The sequence below is a fragment of the Solea senegalensis genome, unplaced genomic scaffold, assembly GCF_019176455.1.
Source record: "Solea senegalensis isolate Sse05_10M unplaced genomic scaffold, IFAPA_SoseM_1 scf7180000015630, whole genome shotgun sequence".
NCBI classification, from domain to species: Eukaryota; Metazoa; Chordata; class Actinopteri; order Pleuronectiformes; family Soleidae; genus Solea; species Solea senegalensis.
Window position 1 is genome coordinate 41,676 of NW_025321392.1, and position 20,407 is coordinate 62,082.

General features: G+C 40.7%; 1 protein-coding gene across 1 annotated transcript; it reads left to right on the plus strand.

The window, feature by feature from the left end:
* Positions 1-2,039: 2,039 nt before the first annotated feature.
* On the plus strand, positions 2,040-19,589 carry LOC122762405 (LIM homeobox transcription factor 1-beta-like). Its single transcript, XM_044017587.1, has 8 exons — positions 2,040-2,136; positions 4,136-4,325; positions 12,367-12,590; positions 13,047-13,222; positions 14,418-14,495; positions 15,406-15,472; positions 17,103-17,279; positions 18,459-19,589. The coding sequence occupies exons 1-8, from the start codon at positions 2,070-2,072 to the stop codon at positions 18,614-18,616; spliced, it is 1,137 nt and encodes a 378-aa protein (XP_043873522.1). The 5' UTR covers positions 2,040-2,069; the 3' UTR covers positions 18,617-19,589.
* Positions 19,590-20,407: the final 818 nt, after the last annotated feature.

Genomic DNA, 20,407 nt, shown 5'->3' on the forward strand with positions numbered 1-20,407 from the left:
ATGAAGGACAAGAAGACAAAGGCAAAAAGGACACCCAGATATAAGGCTCTGCAGTGAACCTCCTGAGGATGGTCACGTGACTTCTGAAACATCTTCTCCGCGTGTCTCTGAAGGCACGGAACGATAACGGACTCCACCGGACTCTGCTCCAGCAGCTTGTACTTCAGCGTGTCGCCAAACGTCTCCTGCAGCTCTTTGATGACATTCGTGGCCATCGACTTGGCCTCGGTGATGTGTGGAACGTGGCCCTCGACGACCATGAGTCCTATGATGGTCTGGGTCACCAGACGGGAGACGTGAAAGACCTTCTCCTGGTCGGAGAGCTTGTCGACCGCGGCGGTCTGCTGGAAGACGTGGATGACCACTCTGACGAGAAACAGATCGGCCTGCCTCTCTGACTCCTCTGCAGACGGATGCATTTTGACCTTCATGTGCTCTTTAGATGCTCTGCAGAATGGCAGCCGGCACACGTGATGCTGCATCTCGGTCGTCTTTTTCTCTTTTCTGTTTCCAAGTAGCTGCAACACCTCTTCCTGTGGCTTTGATCTGGACGGCGACATCAAAGGATGTATCATGACTTCATAGATTCTCTGGGACTGAGGAGACCAAGACCAATTATAAACAGTCTTTATCTTTGCTGAAACACAACCTTCTCCCTGAAATCTCTTGATTAAACGTGATCCTGCTTCTTGACTGGATTGTCTAGTCTGTGGTTTCTCAGGATTAAAACATTGGAAGTCAGTTACAAAGTTCGTTGTGTCTTAAGTCATATTTGATCATCCTCGAGTGAGGGACAGGCTTAAGTCTCCAGGAAATGAATGCAAGGAAATGTAATGTCCTCTGAAGTCGTCAAAACCTGGTCCTAATGAGGTAGAACCTCATTTCTGAGGAACGGGTCCTTCTTCTAAGTTCCAGCAGGCTGTATACTTCAAAGTTCTTCATTCTCATCCTCATTCTTTCCTCATTCCTCTCAAGTTTAGGGCTAAGATTTGAATGATGCTTAGGTTAATGTTAAGGTTAGGCCCTAACTAGTTGTGGTTAAGGTTAAGGTTAAGGATAATGCTTTGGGTGTCAGAGAGAACAGAGGGGTCCCAAATGAAATACTGTCCAAGTCAAGGAAGGTTAATAATAACACACAATCCAGAACAAACCAAGGTTATCGAGAATACGAATGCAATGGATGCATTTTTCATAAAATAAAATTCACCGACTTCCTCGTGTAAAAGGCTCAGAAGAGGCTAAATATCAACGCAGCTGGAGTAAAAGAAGATAAATGTAGAAGAGAGGTCAACATTAGACGTACAGTAAATGATTTATTATGAATGATTTTCCATAGAAATCGTCACTTTCCTCTGCTGTATTTCTGTAGGAGAGCACACACAGGCCTGTAGTCACATGATGTGTCTCAGCTAATTATTTTTTACTAGACAATTAAAGCAGAAAGAGACAAAGCAAAATACAAACGTTATAAATCTCTCTGCTTCCAGCTCTGTGTTTTCCACACAAATTCAGATCATTCAAATCATATGTTTTTTATTTTATTTGTCTTTATACTTTGTACAGTGACCTGAAAGTAAATGTATTAACTGTTATTGTTTCTTTCTTTTCTGAGTGTGTTCATGGAGGAGCGAATAAAGACCAAACATATTATCTCGTGGGCCAAAAACCACTGTACGGCGGTCCAGATGTGGGCCAAGGGCCTTGAGTTTGACGCGTGTGGTTTTAGGTCTGTCTGAATGGAAGTCAGTGCAGTGCACTCTGGGTGTGTTTTTGTGTGTGTGTGTGGGCGGGTCCAGGGCTACAGAGGGTGGGAGGAGTGTGCATGTGTGTGTGTGTGTATGTGTGTGTGGACTGTCACTGTGGGACACTCTACACTCTTGAAGGTTCAGCTTTTGTGGATTTTACACACTGATTTGTTTCCACCAAGTTTTGTTTTGCCTGTGTGTGTGTGTGTGTGTGTGTGTGTGTGTGTGTGTGGAGACTGAGGGCTGAGGATCACTCCACTCCACTCCACACACACAACACTGGGTCTGGTGTCACCTGAGACTCACCTGTGGAAGTGTCTGAAGATGCTCAGGGACATAAAGATCGAGGACCGTGTGCAGACTGATGTCAGCTCTGTGGACCGTGTGATCGGTGAGTGTGTTCACACACACACACACACACACACACACACACACACACGCACACGCACACACACACACCATCACTGCTTGATTTTTTCTTTATTATTTTATCAGTTTTATTGTCCACAATTAAAATATAGTGTATGACAACAGCGCAGAGTGAAATATTCCAGGAGTCGGATTCTTTTATTTTCATCACATGAAGTTAAGATAAAAACTGGAAATCTCTGTCTTCCAACTCTGTTGCACTGTTAAAAATGAAATAAAAGCATTTTATTTGAACAAAAACTAAAGAAGAGAAATAAAATACAAACCTGTGGTTACCGCAGGTGCTCTCATCTTTTTATTTTTAAAAAGATGATTTGCTTTCATTTGGTGGACGTATGTTGTTTTTTGTTTTGAAGTTAGAATTGTGTAATTATAGTTTTTTTTTTAAAAATATCTCATATTAAAAAAAATACATTTAGCCAGACTTTACATAAAAGACTCAATTGTTAAGTAAACAAATTGCGTGTGAAAAAAAAATTCTATTCAACCAAAACGGTTCCTGAATATTTCACCATGTTCCTAAATAAAAATACTTAAAACATTTTATTTAATCATTTTTGCCATTTTCATATTTCAAATTAAATTAGATAATAATGTCTTATGTAAATTCATTAAATTAATAAAAGCTTCAGTGTGTTTGGCACAATGTGAAAACAATGTGTCATTTGTTCCGTACACAGGACATACATTACAAATACAAAATACACTGTTTCTTCTTCTAATAATAACAATAATAACAACAATAATAATAATAATAATGATGATAAACTAGACAGTAAAAGTGGAGAGCTTGTAATTTAATTTTAGGAAAGTAAATTCAGTTTAGCAATTTCATTATATAACTATTTGCTCTTGGTAGAATATATATCCATAAAAATGTAGAGATTTGTAAGTGGTCAACAGTTCTACTTTACATCATATTAAATCACATTCATATCTGTAAAATGATTCTTTATGATTTATCAGTGATTTATTCCATATTCCTGTAATAATATATGAAAACAATTACAGATTATTTTACAGATCAGTTTTAAATACAAAAGTAGATTTTTCATGTCCTCATAAATAAGAAGTGTGCGTTGTTTTTTTGTTTCTCTGAGCGCACACTTCAAACATGTGACATTCAATCTTAAAACATTCTTTGATGAATAAGTGAATAGATGATCGGTGGGTGATAGACTGTGAGTTGTGTGTGTGTTGACTATTCTGCTGCTGCTGCTGCTTATGCTGCTGCTGCTTATGCTGCTGCTTATACTGTGTCTTTTTATGGAAGTGTCTTCAGCCGTTCATACAAATGGAAAATGACATGTAACAATGAACACTACAGCTGCCAGACGACACATAAATACTCCACATGAAACCATTTCACATGTTCACTCCTCTATTGAAACACACCAAGGAGCACACAGTGGTGTTCTCTCATCATCCTCCTCTTCCTCCTATAGTGAACTTAGATTAAGATGGAGTGAGAGATAAGGTGACCTGTTTTCAATTTTATTTTACAAAAGCTCATTTCTTTTTAAATAATTGTGTTTATTTTATTGATTTTTTTATCCAAAATTCCTGGTAATGACTTCTCACATCGTCTTAAAACAGCCGTAGAAAGAAAAGAAAAACGTAGAACTCTCACACACTGTATATAAACTTGCAAGAATGATTTTATTAGTTACTAATTATTTCATTATTATTGTTAGTAACTTAACTAACTTAACTTAACTTAAATATAAAATCATTCTTGCAAGTTTAGATATACAGTTCAGTATAAAACAACATATAATCATTATAGTAATAATGTAAAAATATCTCTTCCTCCTCTTTCCCTCCTCTCCTCCTCTTCATTTCCTTCACTTTCCCTCCTCTCATGCTGTTTCTTCTCTACTTCCTCCCCCACTTCTCCTTCCTCCTCCTCCTCATCTTCTTCCTTACCCTTTCCTCTTCCCTCTCTACTTCCTCCTCAGCAGGTGTGGACTCTCCTCCTCCTCGCGCCGTCTGTGAGGGCTGCACGCGGATCATCTCGGACCGATTCTTGCTGCGGGTCAACGAGTCGTCCTGGCACGAGGAGTGTCTGCAGTGTGCCGCGTGCCAGCGGCCGCTCACCGCCACCTGCTACACGCGAGACACCAAACTCTACTGCAAGACAGACTACCAGCAGTAAGAGTCCAGATTATTACACCAGGGCTTAAATCATCTGTGTGCTACGACACTGACGTGACGTCACTTTTCACCTTTTTCGCTGATCACCAGGGGCCCCTACGGAAGAGGATTAGGGCCACATGTAAAACAGCATGATTTCTGAGTTTAAAGTCAGAATTGTGGCTCTAATACTTTAAAGAAAACCGGTTTACTTTTGACGTTTAATGCAAGTTCAACACACTTAGTGCTTCACTTAGAATAGGAAAGTGCAGACGAGAGAGAGTGACATTATAATGAATAATATAAATAAAAATATCTCATAAAAAAAATGAAGGAAACCAAAACAATCATTTATTTCATTACAAACTATTATTTTGTACCAGTTAATAAACGACACCAGTCGTTTTCATTAAACCTTTTTTATTACCAGCATAAACAGACATAAGCATGGAAACTGCAACAAATAATTAGTTTCATTTGTTTGGTCCATAAAATGTAAGAAAATTCAGAAAAAATGATTTGATCAGTGTTTCTCAAACCTGAAATAATGAGATAAGATACAATAATCCTTTATTCATCCCACGTGTCAGAACCTTTAAGACAGAGAAGGTCAAAGTAATAAATAATAATAATGATCTCTGAATTTAGAATATAGAAAGATAGAAAGAAACCAGAATATTTAATAATTCCACATTTGACAGCGTTATAATGTAACGTAGGACGAGTAAATGTTCTCGAATGTCTTATTTGAATGATTTTGTCGTTAAACAAGAATACGTTCACATGTAAGTAGCTGAAAAATCAGAGCGCGTCTTTTAAATGTTGTGTGTAAAGTTCTGAGTGAATTTGAAACACAACAATTCAGACAATCACTTGAATGTACACTTATAGAATATGAAATATGATTATTTCATGATAGATTTATGTATTATTTGCACCACAAAGTCACTTACATACACAAATGATATTAATATGCTCTTATTAGAAGAGTACACTGTAAAATATTCCATATTTACAGGACATTACTGTGTGCTATATTCTCATTTTACAGCGGTTTCCTGTAACTTCACAGCTATTGTCGTATATGTAACCGTTTTTGTTTTACTTCAAAGTAAACATGTGATAAAATATATTACTATAACGATTTTACTTCACTGTGTAAATCACTTTGGAGGAGTTTCCTGTCATAGTAACGCACACACACACACACACACACATTTAAACACAAAATAAAACACACACATGTGGAGCTCGATAAATGATAACAATGTAGTTTATTGTGAAAATTACAGTTAAAGTGAAATCCTGGAATTTAAATCTTAGTGTAACTTAGTTAAAGGTGAGCAGCAGTGTGTGTGTGTGTGTTGTTGTTGGGGGTCCTCCCTGCATCTGGGTGGTCTTCTCTCTTCTATTGAGGGCGTGTTTTTTTGTTTTCTTGTTTTTTTGCAGCGTGCTGACAGCCGCCCGTGTAACCGTCAGATAATCTCTGCGAGTCTTTGTTTAGTCTTTGAACACTCACTGTGTGCAGTGGCGGACGTCTGCATGGTCACTTTGGAAGGAAGTGTTTGGGAGATGACCAGAGGGGCTGGGTAACTATGATGACTCCGCCCATGTTGAGGAGGTTCTATGAAGTAATGGAAAAGGACGTGACTGATACCAAACTGTATGATGGGAAAGATCCAGTGGTGCTGCTTCTTTGCACTTCATCATCAAACAAAGAGCCGTGTGGCGTATGTCATTGTAAAAGTGGGCAGGTTTTATGTCTGTAGAAACATCAATCAAAGCAGAGACCCCAGCAGGTGAGGGTCCAGGAGTAAATCCTGGACCCAGACACAGCAGGGTCTCCACTCACTCCACCATCCGACAGTGTGTGTGTGTGTGTGTGTGTGTGCGGGGGCAAAGAAAAGAGAAAAGGAGGTGGTTAACAAAGTCAACCTCCTCAAAGGAGCAACACAGAAACCAGCTCTGGTTCTGTTTTGATACCTCAGCTGATCAACGACCAGGCAGAGCAAAGGAAAAACATGCAGGTCAGGTTTCATCGCCTCGCTGTGACGCCGTCGTCCGGCCGCAGTGATTTACGCCTCGGGTCCTTCTGACCCTGCGTTGACTTCAGAGTAGCAGCAGCAGCAGCAGAAGCAGCAGCAGCAGCAGCAGCAGCAGCAGCAGCAGTCAAGGCAGTTCAAATATTTCTGTTATAAATGTAGAAATAAACGATGAGTCTGATGCAGATCTTACACCTTATCACTGCACACAACTCAAAACTCTACTGTGAAATATTAAGATTATGATCACTACTTTACTTTTCTAACAGGAAACTACTTTACATTACAGTCGTCATTTGTGGCTCACAGAAACAAAGGAACGGCCAATATACACCTGCTTAAGTCTACTATCACTTTATCTTGCAGCTAGACCCACACGCTGCGACAGAGGAGAACACAACATTAAATGAATCACCAAAATCAAGCAGAAAACAGGATTCAAGAGCCAATCTAGCACAGGAGACTGGCAGGGACAACACAGGACAACGGGACGCAGACAGACGTCCAAAAATAACTCAAACACAAATGCAAAATAGTAGAAACAGAAACACTTTTAATGAACCCTGTGTCCGGGAGCCGACCGTGACAATATCACTGTTCAAAAACGAAATTCCAAATGATATTTTTACCACTTTTTTGTCTGTGCACATTGGTTTCACTTTCCCAGCCCACGCCACCTCTGCTCTTTGTCCACGTCTGAGCACTGAGAGCCGCCGCTGTAAAAACGTCTCGGACGCAAAGGCTTTTATGCCGTAGCCTCTTAATGGGCCCGGGGATCAAACAGTGAGACGCTGCAGCCCAGCCAAACCGCCAAGCCACTGGGGCGGCAGGCACAGAATTAGGGTTCTGTCACAAGGGCCATAACCGTTAGATTTAGACCGGGACGTCAGAGGAGTTTGTTGAATTAATTACTTTTATTACCAGAGACAAGCCAGAGGAAAAAATGGGAACCAGACTCTGTCCTAACAGTGGTTCATATGAGACAGGACAGACAGACAGGACAGGCAGGACAAACATTACATTTTAAAATGTCCATACGAGACAAAACCTTTGCAGACGGTCCCAGGTTAATCTCCACACACAGCTGCTGAAATAGTATAATATAAAGTATTATATTGATGATGACAGTGTTCATGTTGCTTTTTACTTTATCTGTTGAAGGAAAAACGCTTTCTTTCTGTGTTTTACAGCAGTTGTCTGCACACTCGTGCGTCCCTGGGCAACACACTAAACCACTAATTGCTCCTGGCGGTTGTGCCAGCAGTGTGTGAGTGGTTATGATATATTATATAGAGCGGTGTGTGCTGCAATGTGGCTGTGAATGAGTGAACGGCAGAACTCTCGCGTTAAGACCAGAAAAAGAATGGATTTACAAAATTAGGACCTAAAATGCAAATAAAAGAGACAAAAGAAACGAAAGCAGGAGGGAATGAGAATAAATGACCCCGACTAACATCAGACTGCAGTCGCATCTGAGTCTGAGTGTGAGGCTGGATGAGGTGGAGTCCATGGATACGACTCTTTTTTTATTTATATTTAAAGAAGAGTCTCAACGTCTGTATATCATGTTACGCTGTGATTGGCTCCGCCTCTGTGGACGTGTTCTTTAGTTTTTAATGTAAAACTTTTGACCAGACTGAAAAAAAATATATAAACATAAAACCCCAAGGTTAAAGAAAACAGAATATTGTCCAATGAAAAGGCCTCACTCACATACACCAAAGTCTGTCAACAAGTTCACATACTGACAGGAGCTCAAATGTGTTATTTTGATTTAAACAGCAGTAGAGCTAATCACGGCTCAGTCTCACACACCAAAGTCCAGAAAATGTGCAAATGTTCCTTTGTTTTGATCACAAATAAAGACTGAAGGCCTCTGTTTGATAGAAAATCAAGCACATTTCCCAAAATGTCACTCAAAAAGAACCTTACAACTGTCAGTCACGTGTGATTTGCATTTTTTCTCTTTCATAGTCTGTCTGACTCACACTGTGTGTGTGTGTGTGTGTGTGTGTGTGTGTGTGTGTGTTACTTGGCATTTGCTTTGCTTCTGCCTTGTTGCCAAGAGAAGACAATTCCACCTTCATCTCCCTCTCTGCTCTGCTGAGACGGTGGAAATACCTCCTTCTCTTCCTGTGCTGCTGTTTTCAGCATGTATGAGCTGTGCATAAGATTATAATGACCATATAATAGGTGTTTTTCACAGTAGTATGACCTCCATCTTAACTTAGCAGCAGCCTGGCTGTCATTGGCGACACCTGTGTTGAAAAGTTCTGTTTTATGATGTCAGAACATGCTTTGAGTCGTATTAGTTTAACTCACTGAAAGCTTAAAAGTTAATGTACAACACTAACTTTTCCATCATTCCATTCAAAATGCCAAAGATGGCATCAGAAGTTGACGAATCATAAATTTGCATCAGCAAACAAAGACAAGACTCAGGAACAAGAACACACGTGAGGAAACCTTCAGAGGTTTGGATGAGCTTGATGCTGAGCTGAGAGAGTTGGGTTTATAGCTGAAACACTTCCCATTCACTTTAAATGGCGTGGCGTCAAGCATAGCCAAAACTACAGTGTGTTTCCGTGGCTTGTGTCGAGGTTGTGATGTTTGTGTTGTCCAGTACGTCTATACCAGGGGTCAGCGAGAGCGACCTGAGCGGTAGAGAATAATATGGAGGCCTACCATATTAAATGATGAATATTATGCATTCAATTGCATACACATTCATTCCAGTGCTTACTCCTAATGATTACCACAGTTTACTCAAACTGTAGGTCTTTATGTCTGTAGCCGTGAACAGCGTCTTGGTCATGTGACGTCAGCACCTGCAGACCAATCACAGGTCACGGTCCACTGTCACCTCCTGTGATGTTGCAGATCCAGATGCAGTGAGGTGCACAGATGTTGGTTTACATCACAACGATGGATCAATAACGCCACAGGAAAATCCTTCTTCTGCTTCAGCTCGAGTGAAACTCAATAAAAGGAGCATGTGATTATTTCTCTGCTTACAAACAACAAACAGAGGTGAGTCTGCAGAGAATCTGCAGGCTTTATTGTGACTTCTTGAGCTTTGGCTGAGTAAACAGCACATCTCCACTCCCTGAATCCTGCTTTTATGTCCCTCTACCTCCTTCACAAGCATCTATTAATTACACCTACTAATTAAAACTCCAACAAGCTGCCAGTCCCAGGCCACCCCCCACACAACCATTGTCTTCCTTTAGGTCACCCAGCTCCCCGAGGAGGGAGAGCAAACAGGAGCACAGTGAAGTAACACACACAGTCTGTTTTCATGCCTTGGTCCTTTCTTTGCTCCTCTTATCCTCTGTAATCCTGTACCTCTTTATGGTCGCTAATCCATTGGAGCAGTGTGGAAGCATGGGGCGCAGGGCCAGGGGGGGTCAACGAGGCTCTTCTAAAGAGGCTGCCCCCAGCAGTGGTGGTCCAGGTCCTCAATGAAATGAACTGCTGAGCAGCGGTCGGGACAAAAGATGACTTACACGGAAAGCCGCGCCAAACAAGGTTTCTTAAAACACACTAGACTTTAAGTCCACACACTCACAGGGAGCAGTGTTTTGAAGTCTACAGCTTCACCAGTGGCTCTCGCAGTGTTCCGTAGACCGCACAGTTAGACACAACCAACAGCAGAATCTGTGTTTTTACTATGTACATGTGGACCATGATTATAGATCATTTTAAACTGTTTATTCTGCTGTCGCTCTTTCTAAAGATCCAGTGTGAAGAAATATTGTGTCATATTCTTTTTTACATCTTAATGTAATTAATCTTAATAATTACTAAAAAGGTGTGTGTTCATTAAAGATCGTCCTTTCATACTCAATTGTATTTTCACTGGAAACCAAGTGAAGAAACACAAATCTAAATCTGGCATCTTACTTATACTTACATATTCAGTGTTTCTTCATTTATTTTTCCAATAACAACAATAATACATCAGATTTATAATCAATTCATAATCATTTAAGAGAGAATTGTGAGAATGGATTTATAGGAACTTGCTTTTCGTCCCCATAATGTGACTGTAAACACATGTAGGTCCCCACAACATGAGTAATATCTGCACACACACACACACACACACACAGTGACAACCATCTGAGTGCAAAGATGACATCACAGCACATGCAGTAGTTTCCACATTCAGGATCAATGACTGACGTCTTGGGAATAAACAGAGACTTCAGACACATTACAGTAAATGAGCAGATGTAGAAGAAAGGATTAGAGCTGCAGCTGCCAAGTTACACTCATATACCAACATGTATATATATACATGTATATATATATATATATATATATATATATATATATATATATATTTATATATAACAACTCATCTCCCATATACAGCTGTACATTCAATTTACATACTTATTATAGTATATATTATATATATACATATATATATATTTACATATATATAATATATATGTATATATATATATAGTATATCTATACTGCTCATGTAACCATATATTAGTTACCACATATGTGACAAATATGGCAGTTCAATACAGACTTAATTATAGATTATATAAAAAAATCAATAAATTAAAAAAAGGAATATATTCCAAAAACATGAATGAATGAAAACAATAATATACAATACAAGAATGTAATTGTGATATATAAGATTTCCATATGGGCTATAATGATGATAAAATATGTTTTAAAACTTAATGATAACAAAAAAGTCATGTGATGATCACTACGACCTTTTTAGGCTACTGTGGTCACCCCAAAGGGAGGAGCCAATATATACAGGAATACAGTATATACAGTATATACATACATATACAGCTACTGATCTTTAGTCATTGTTAATTAGAAAAACAAACAGACAAAGAAAGATCAATGGCACACACCTATCAAACATCTTGAATTTGTCAAAGTCCTCCAGACGTAGATCATTAGTCGCTTGGAAAACTGTCCCCTATTCTTTCCGTGTGAATGGTTAGAACCGAGCCCGTGTGGCCCATTACAACATCAAACAGCCTCTCTCAGGGGTTAAGAACATGACTCGTTAATCTCGCCCGAACACATCTGGCTGCTGTTCTGCTGGATGTGACGTTACAGCACACGTCGTGTGAAAGGGTGGTTTTTACTGCCATCCTGACCGTGGACTCTTTCAAACATGTGATTCTCCACTTTTAACTGATGTTTTTGTACTTGTACTTGATATAGTTCTGTACTTCGGGCTGACGGTAGCTCAGTGGTAGAGTGAGACGTCTTTCAACTGCAAGGTTGTGGGATGATTCCCAACTCCGCCAGCGCACATGCCAAAGTGTCCTTGGGCAAGACACCTGAATCCACATTGGCAGCGTGTGAATGGGTGTGAAAGTTGATAAAGCAATGAATGAAGTGAATGGGTGTGAATGGGTGAATGACAAAAAACTGTAGTGAAGCAGCTTTGAGTGATTAGAAAACCTCAGGGTGTTTTCCCTGCACTGTCATTGGTATCTTTTATCCACACATTTACAAAATCAAACCTACTGAAAACAAGGCTGTCATTTTTATCTCGTCACCATCAGGGAGTCTTTCCCAGGTGGAAACGTTCCTGAATCATTTTTCTAACTTTGTGTCATTTGGGTTAATCTGACCAAAAGTCTCCTGTGTCTGCCCACATGTGGGACCCACATAATGGACACCTTTAACTCCATGCCCACTTAAGGTAGCCTGGAAAGAGTATGAGCATACTCCATTCCAGTATTGGTGATTTCTCACCAGGACTTTGCACCTACTGAGTGTTTCTTATGCATGCATGTGTGTGTGTGTGTACCAGTGGCCTTTCTCACATAACCTCGAGCACGTTTGTCATGGTTACTGATTCTTCGTTGAGTGACATCAATTGCATGGACTCAATTTAGAGGTGTGCTCCACATGGACAACCGTGGGCAGATTTATGAAGTTTAGATTAAGATTAAGACTCCATGGCTCCAGTCTTTTTTCAGGACATTGTTCACACTTCTCCCTCATCCGTTTTTCCTCAGGTTGTTTGCGTCTAAGTGCAGCGGCTGCGCGGGGAAGATAGCACCCACTGAGCTGGTGATGCGAGTTCAGGAGAGTGTTTACCACCTGCTCTGCTTCTGCTGCTGCATCTGTGAGCGACAGCTCTGCAAAGGAGACCAGTTTGTCCTGAAAGCCGGTCAGTTGCTCTGCAAGGACGACTATGAGAGGGAGCGGGAGCTGCTCAGTTCAGACAACCTGAACTCAGGTAATATCATGAATCAGTTTAATGACGCTGCTCTCACTTCCTCAGTGTGTCTGACAAACAAAATCCCAAAATGATTTTAAATGTTCAGGTGTCCCAAATATGTGACTTCAGACTCGACCTTGAGATTGAACTATTCCAAACGAGATAGTTCAATGACAAAAAGACAATAATATCATCACGATAAAGAAGCAAAGACTGAGACCTCTGATCCCCCACAATCTATGCGTGACTCAGACCTAATGGCATCCATGTGAACTCCAATAAACCAAAACCATCCAATTTGGGTGGGGCGAAGCACTCAAAGCATCCGGTGTCTCTTCTATACATGTGAGGGGACTTTCAGGGACTTTAAACCCCTGAGCAGATGTTGTGGACATTTCTGTAGATCCTGGAGAAAGTTCCTGCTTCACGTGGCTTCATCAGACTCATTAGATTGTCTCTTTGTGTCTGTGACAGATAACAGTGATGATGAGGACATGAACGTGGCCTCAGAGAAGTGTCCCGCAGCAGGGAACGGTGGCAGCGACGGCAAAGACCCGTGTCGTTCCAAACGGCCACGCACCATCCTCTCCACGCAGCAGAGGAGAGCCTTCAAGGCCTCCTTTGAGGTTTCCTCCAAACCCTGCAGAAAGGTGAGGGAGTGGGTGATAAAATAAAAATAAATGAGTCCTTTTTTATCAGTCCCAGGGGGGATTTGAGCAACTTGACCTGATGGGAACTCGAACCGGCAACTGGTTACAAGCCAAGTTCCCTTTCACTTGGAATAATATTTTTTTGGATTTTGACTATAATAATAATTAGTCTATATGTGGGATACATGATTAGAATGGCTTTGAAATGTAATTTCACTTATATTTTATTCCATTTGAATAATAAGTTGTATGTCTTCATTGTATTGTCATATTGTTATTTGTGTTGTTTACATTAGCCTGGTGGCTGGGTGAGGTATAGCATTACTGTAAAGGACTTGATTATGAAAGTGTACACACGGACGGGCAGTAGTCTGGGCAGCTATGAGGGTCCTCAGTGGTTAAGATGTGTGTGTGTGTACAGGTGTATCTGTGTTTACAGGTGAGAAGCAGCAGACGATGCACTTTAATAGTAAGAGATGAAGTGCGAGGTAAAATGAAGATATGATATGTGTGTGTGTGTGGAATGACAGGACGTGATGACCATCGATAGAAATAAAGGTTATTTATGAATAATTATAACCCTGGGCTTCTAATAATAACATTAAACAGAACACAAAGGTGCAACAAATACATACACACACAAGGTATTTATGTTCAATCAATATATGGGCTACTAAAACTCAGGATACAGAATGGCATGAGATATATGTATACTTTTATAATAGGACAATTACTAATTACAATTATTACAATCACTATAATAGGAATGAGGGCATGTTTATCATGAGGGTGGGCCGACCCTCTCCAGACACATACACCTATACTCTCAGCCTCTCATTCATTAGACTGGAGTGATTATGTCACTGTCTTTCTATAGTTATAGCTAAAATCAAAGTTCATCTATTATAGCTTATGTACAGTATATGGTAATTTTCTCACTATCAGTTAGGGTGTAACAGTGTGAATGAATTAAGTTGCACTTTAGACACAATTTTTTCCATTGTGTGATAAAAGAAAAGGAAAAATGTTGAAGATGTAATTCTGCAGGTCTGGTGGTTTTGTGATATATGATATATATGTGCAGTGAACTCTTAAACCTTGAAACCAGCACTGTGTGACATGACGCCCAACAACACTCCATGAATGTCTGGGTACATCGTAACTCTAGTATCTGCCATGTGACGCTGACTTGCAGGTGAGGGAGACTCTGGCTGCAGAGACAGGACTCAGTGTTCGTGTGGTCCAGGTCTGGTTCCAGAATCAGAGAGCAAAGGTCAGTACAGCAGTAGACAACAAGAATAATAATAATACTAATCTTTTACATTCTGCATTGTGGACGTGATCTTTGAAGAACACAGGGATTTTCTGAGGCTCCTTTTAAACAGTTCTTGCACTACTCCACGACTCAGTTTGGTATCAGACCATGACTTCATGGTACCTCCTCAATGTGGACGGGGTCGTAATGTTGGCGATTAACACATGTTTTAGGATTGTTAAGTCTTTTTAACTGACCTACAGTTGGACACAGTCTTCCAGTGATGCAGGTACCAAAACAAGCACCTGGTACCAGGTACTGTCCCTAACAGTCGAGTCAAGCCAAGTAGTGCTAGAACTGTATAATAGAAAAGTGCCATGAGGCTATGAAATGAAACTATACTTAAGTGATTATACATGATGAAGTACTAATTAAATAAATGAAAGGGTCAAGCACTTCTTGGCCTCCCCACCCTGTCACCAGTCTGACGGGTTTTTTCCTCCTGATATGACGTTTATACATTTATACATCGCAGCTTAAAACAATCCCATGTACATTTTCCAGGCCCAGTCATTAACCACATTCTGGATCCACCACTGGGTCCGGGCCAAAGTTTTTGTGTGGATTTACTCTGTGTAAGATGGAAACCACTTCTCCACTGTGACTGGTGGAACTTAATACAGGCCCATCTGTCCCTTCCCTCAAACCCTTTTTAGTTTTATTCTTTAATCTTTATTCATTTTTGCTCATATTTTGGAAAAAAAAAGGTACCTTTACAGGTTGTAAGAACACGGGAAAATTGCTCGTTACACTTTGGAAGTGTGTCATTTCGAGGAGGTTAACGTGCGCGGTTTCCCCTGCATTTGTTTGTCTGTTTGTTTTGCTTGTGTCGTTCAGCTACCAAGCTGTATACTGTGTTTATCTGCAGATGAAGAAGTTAGCCCGCAGACAGCAGCAACAGCAGGAGCAACACAGCGGCCAAAGACTAGGCCAAGGTGAGGATTTATCATCTCAACGTCACCAAAAAGAGACAAGCCACACCGATAATTCTGACGTTATCGCTGTCTTACACACTGAAAGGCTGGGAAACCATGAACAGAGAAGAGTCCCTCTGCAAACACTCCCAGTTTTGTGAGCTTTAGCACGAGGCTCATACTCTGGAGCCGCAGTGACATCGCTGCGGGTAAATAGGACTTTTTGGGGGTTTTTCTCAGACAGTGGGGCTATAAAGTGTTAGCCATGATTCTCTGCGCAGCTGATATGAGCAGACAGTTTAGATAAGTGTCTCAGGGCTTTTGGCAGACACTGCCTCGATCTGCTCAGGGACTTCCAGTGTGTCAATATTGGCAGAGCAGCCAGGTTTATTATAGTGGAAGCTGCTGCTGCTGCTGTTAAATCAAATGAGCAAAGCAAACTAACAAACGGAGGATGTTTGGAGATGATGTTAAGATGAGATAAAGCCGCTCAAATGACTGGTGAGGCGACTTTAAAATCAGTTAGTCACTTATGACACAATATTTACGTACAATACTCTGAAAATAGGACAATATTATACCTATATTTTAATTTGAAAAAGAGGTTCCACGGTGAAATGTATTACATTACAAACAAATGCTTATGTGTTTTGGCACATTTGGCATTTATAGTACTATATACAGGGACGGAGAACGCTCACAGCTGAACGTTGGATCCAGGGCTAGAAGTGGGCCCATACTGTGCAGAATTTTACAATTTATACTTTTATCTGTCCAATTCATTATTATGTACATAATAATAATAATTTCACAGGGTGCAGTTGTCAAGGGTTTTTATTTTTATTGATAAACAATCACATTATCTATCTGGCTGATGATCCGCTGCGGCGTCCCTTAAAGGGAGAAGGACAACAACAATGTTTATTAAAAGTGCTTTAAAATGTTTAGTTATATTCACTTTTTGCCATATGTGTGTCCTGCAGGACAACATAGTAACAGACTGTTACTGATTGTTGGAAATGTTACTATACATAAAGGATAATCTTAATATACAAGTTGGCAAGAAGTGTAACGTACATATTTTAATATAGACTTATTATTTAAATAAATAGATGTTATGAACTTCACTAACATCTTCTGGAGTCTAAAGATTAGTAATACCAACAGACACATATGGACATATGGATAATAAGTGGACACGCCCGCTTCACACACAGGGACCAATCACAAATAACCCCATCACATTTAGTGAAAGAGTCTTTAACTGATAACTACAGCTACACTGCAGGTGTAAGTGTCAAGTTAAGTTTGACACTATATTTATACAGAGAAACACTGTAATATACTGTATAACACAAGGTTACAGTAAAATACAGCACTTACTCAATACTGGACAATATAGCTCAAGTTACAATAAACAGTCATTTTCTATAAATTGATACAGTAAATTTCAGTGAAAGTTTATTTATACACAGTAATTTACTGTGAAAGCAGTACCCTAGTATCCCAAAGTGGTTCACCACGGTAAAAAGCTATTTCCTCGTGTATTTTCCTTTGTTTAGTGATAACTGTACATGCAAAAAAAATACTTCATGGATGAATTGCTCATCTTGACGAGCTCATAGACGTCCCTGTAACGCTGTTGTTCCAGAGGAAACATCAGGCTGTATGAAAGGCCTGCTCCACTCCTACTCAGGACCTCTGCCTCCAAACCAGCAGCAGCACCTGGTAACCATGGAGACCATGGAGCACAACTGTTACAACACTGATGCGTTCCAGCAGGGCCTCACCCCGCCACAGATGCCTGGTGACCACATGAACCCCTATGGTGAGCGCCTCACTCTCTAACTGCTGCATCTAAACATGAAGAACATCATGCGTCCACCATGTTAATGTGGACTGAGGACGGAATGTAATTAGTATTTATAGAGCTCTTTGAAATAATAGTAGTTAAAGGTAGGGAGCTGTGAGGGAGACAGAGACACACACAGGGAGAGAGAGACACGCACAGGGAGAGAGACACACACAGGGAGAGAGAGACACACAGGGGAGAGAGAGACAGAGAGACACACACAGGGAGAGAGAGAGAGGGAGAGGAGACACACACAGGGAGAGAGAGAGAGAGAGAGACACAGAGGGAGACACAGAGAGCAGCACACAGGGAGAGAGACACACACAGAGACACACACAGGGAGAGAGGCAGCACACAGGGGAGAGAGAGACACACACAGGAGAGGAGACACACACACAGGGAGAGAGAGCACAGGGAGAGAGAGAGACACACAGGGAGAGAGAGACACACACAGGGAGAGAGAGACACAGGGAGAGAGAGCACACACAGGGAGAGAGAGAGACACACACAGGGAGAGACACACACACAGGGAGAGACACACAGGGAGAGAGAGGGCACACACAGGGAGAGAGAGACACACACACAGGGGAGAGAGACAGGGGAGAGAGAGAGAGACACACACAGGGAGAGAGAGAGAGAGCAGAGGGGAGAGAGAGAGACTGCACAGGAGAGAGAGACAGGGAGAGAGGAGCACACAGGGAGAGAGAGAGGAGAGAGAGCACACAGGGAGAGAGAGACACACACCAGGGAGAGAGAGAGAGATACACACAGGGAGAGAGAGGGACACACACACACAGGGAGAGAGAGACACGCACACAGGGAGAGAGAGACACGTCACTTGATATACACCCTGTGTGACAAGTGTGTTTCCATTGGTGACGAGCGAGAATACACTGAAAAAAGAAAACAGTTAACAAACTTCAAGTTTAAAACCTACATGAATGAAGTTAATTCAAACTCATGTAAACAAATTGTCGTTGCATAAATTTAGTTTAGATGAACTTGATCAATTGTTCTTGTTTTAGCTGACGGCATCAGCTGATACTGTTGCTTTTGTTTTGGTCTGACATGCGTGCAAGTATTGCATATTGGGCCTTTAATACGTAGCCCCGTGGGTTGATCCTCCTGTGTCTGACTTCCTCTTGTCTTTTCCAGGTACTGATTCCTTTATCTACGACATTGACAGTGAAGCGTCTCTGACCAGTCTAAGTGACTGTTTCCTGACCACTACAGATGTGGGACCCTTCCAGGCTCGCACAGGAAACCCTATCGACCGCCTGCACTCAATGCAGAGCTCTTACTTTGCCTCCTGAGACGCTGGCAGTGTTGTCTGTCTCACCTCAGCCACGACACCAGCGTCCAGGACACAGCAGTGCACTCACACACTGTACACTGTGGAGTACACTGGAGTGACTTCCAACAGCCAGTGGCTGGAAAATGGCCCCAATGTTGTTATGACGTGACTGTGCTGGAGAGACATCGTTCATCTCAGAGTGTCTGGGATGAAAAGTGCTTTAGGAAGTAAGACTCGAAATCAGCCTTTCTCAAAGTGTGGTCCGCGGACCACTGGTGGTCGGTGAGCCACCCCTAGTGGTCCGCGCGGTGACAAGCAAGTAACATCAAGTTTTACAATTTAAAATGTCAGTGTTTTAATTTCAGTGTTTCTCAATGTGTTGTTTTCAATATCAAATCTAAAACTAACCAATCAAAACTAGTGGCCTCTGTTAAATCCAAAAAATATTAATTTTGTGGCATTGTCTGACTTGAGCAGTGCAGCGAACCGGTTTGTGACACCACTGATTTTGAGTTAGGTGGTCCGTGAGTGTGTTTTTATGGGTTAAGTGGTCGTTGGCCTTGGTTTGAGAAACACTGCTCTAAATCAATCAGTCATAGAAAGACATTTGTAGATGATCATTTTTACACTGTTTAAAGACATTTTTCTAAAGTGATAGGTCAGGATTTTTAAGTTTGGTTGTATGACGTTCTGACATTTAGCAGCAAGGACTTTGAGAAGCGCTTATTCGACCGCCATGTTTTTTAATGTGAGAACGAGGGCGCGCGTCTGTTAGTCAGCGACGCTGGTGGAAGTCTAATTATCAGCACCTCGTACAACAACACTTAAAAAACAACCTCAAGCTTTTCTTATTTGTAAGCCAACGGTGGCCGTGAAGTGCAAATCACAACGACATTACGAGAAATCACGACGACATTAAGAGGAATCACAACGATATTACGAGAAATCACAACAACATTAAGAAAAATCACAACAACATTAAGAGAAATCACAGCGAAATTAAGAGAAATCAAAAGAGGAATCACGATAAACATTAAGAGAAATCACAGCAAATTAAGAGAAATCACACATTAAGAGGAATCACAACGATATGACATTAAGAGAAATCACGATATTAAGACATTAAGAGGAATCACGACACTATTAAGAGAAATCACAACAACATTAAGAGAAATCACTACGACATTAAGAGGAATCACGACACTATTAAGAGAAATCACGACACTATTAAGAGAAATCACAACGATATTAAGAGAAATCACAACGACATTGCACTTTTCGGCCACCTCTTAATGTCGTTGTGATTTCTCTTAATGTCGTTGTGATTGTCGGCCACCGTAGATTCGTGCCCGCCTGTGAACATGAAGCCTGTAGTATACTGTTCTGTATGTAAATGTTGTTCTTCAGAAACATCTAGTATTGCATATTCATTTGGGCGCAACAATTTATTTATTCCCCAACATTGTCCTGATATGCAATAAATGAAACTAGTATTATTATTATTTAAAAGACAATAGAACCCCAAACCTTCTAATTCACAGTAATCTCTGATATTATAGTATTTGTATTACTTTAATGAGTGTTTACACTGGTATCACTTTATGATTTATTTATTTTTGATTGAGATTGAGATGTAGGCGTGCATCTACAGTTTGTATTATCTAAATTTAATATTAATGTTACACTGGCGGGTCTGTGGAATTTTACTGAGAAAAAAAAAAACCCCGATTAAAATGATGATGATGATGATGATGATGATCTCAGAAGAAAAGATGGTGTGGTTAACCTCATTAGTTGCTACACTTTATCC

What these genes read in the sequence shown, in the direction of transcription:
- LOC122762405 (XM_044017587.1), top strand. Translation starts at nt 2,070, where the DNA reads ATGCTCAGGGACATAAAGATCGAGGACCGTGTGCAGACTGATGTCAGC. An exon ending in CCTCCAAACCCTGCAGAAAG is followed by an intron (nt 13,223 to 14,417) that starts GTGAGGGAGTGG and finishes GCTGACTTGCAG; the next exon opens with GTGAGGGAGACTCTGGCTGC. An exon ending in TGACCACATGAACCCCTATG is followed by an intron (nt 17,280 to 18,458) that starts GTGAGCGCCTCA and finishes TGTCTTTTCCAG; the next exon opens with GTACTGATTCCTTTATCTAC.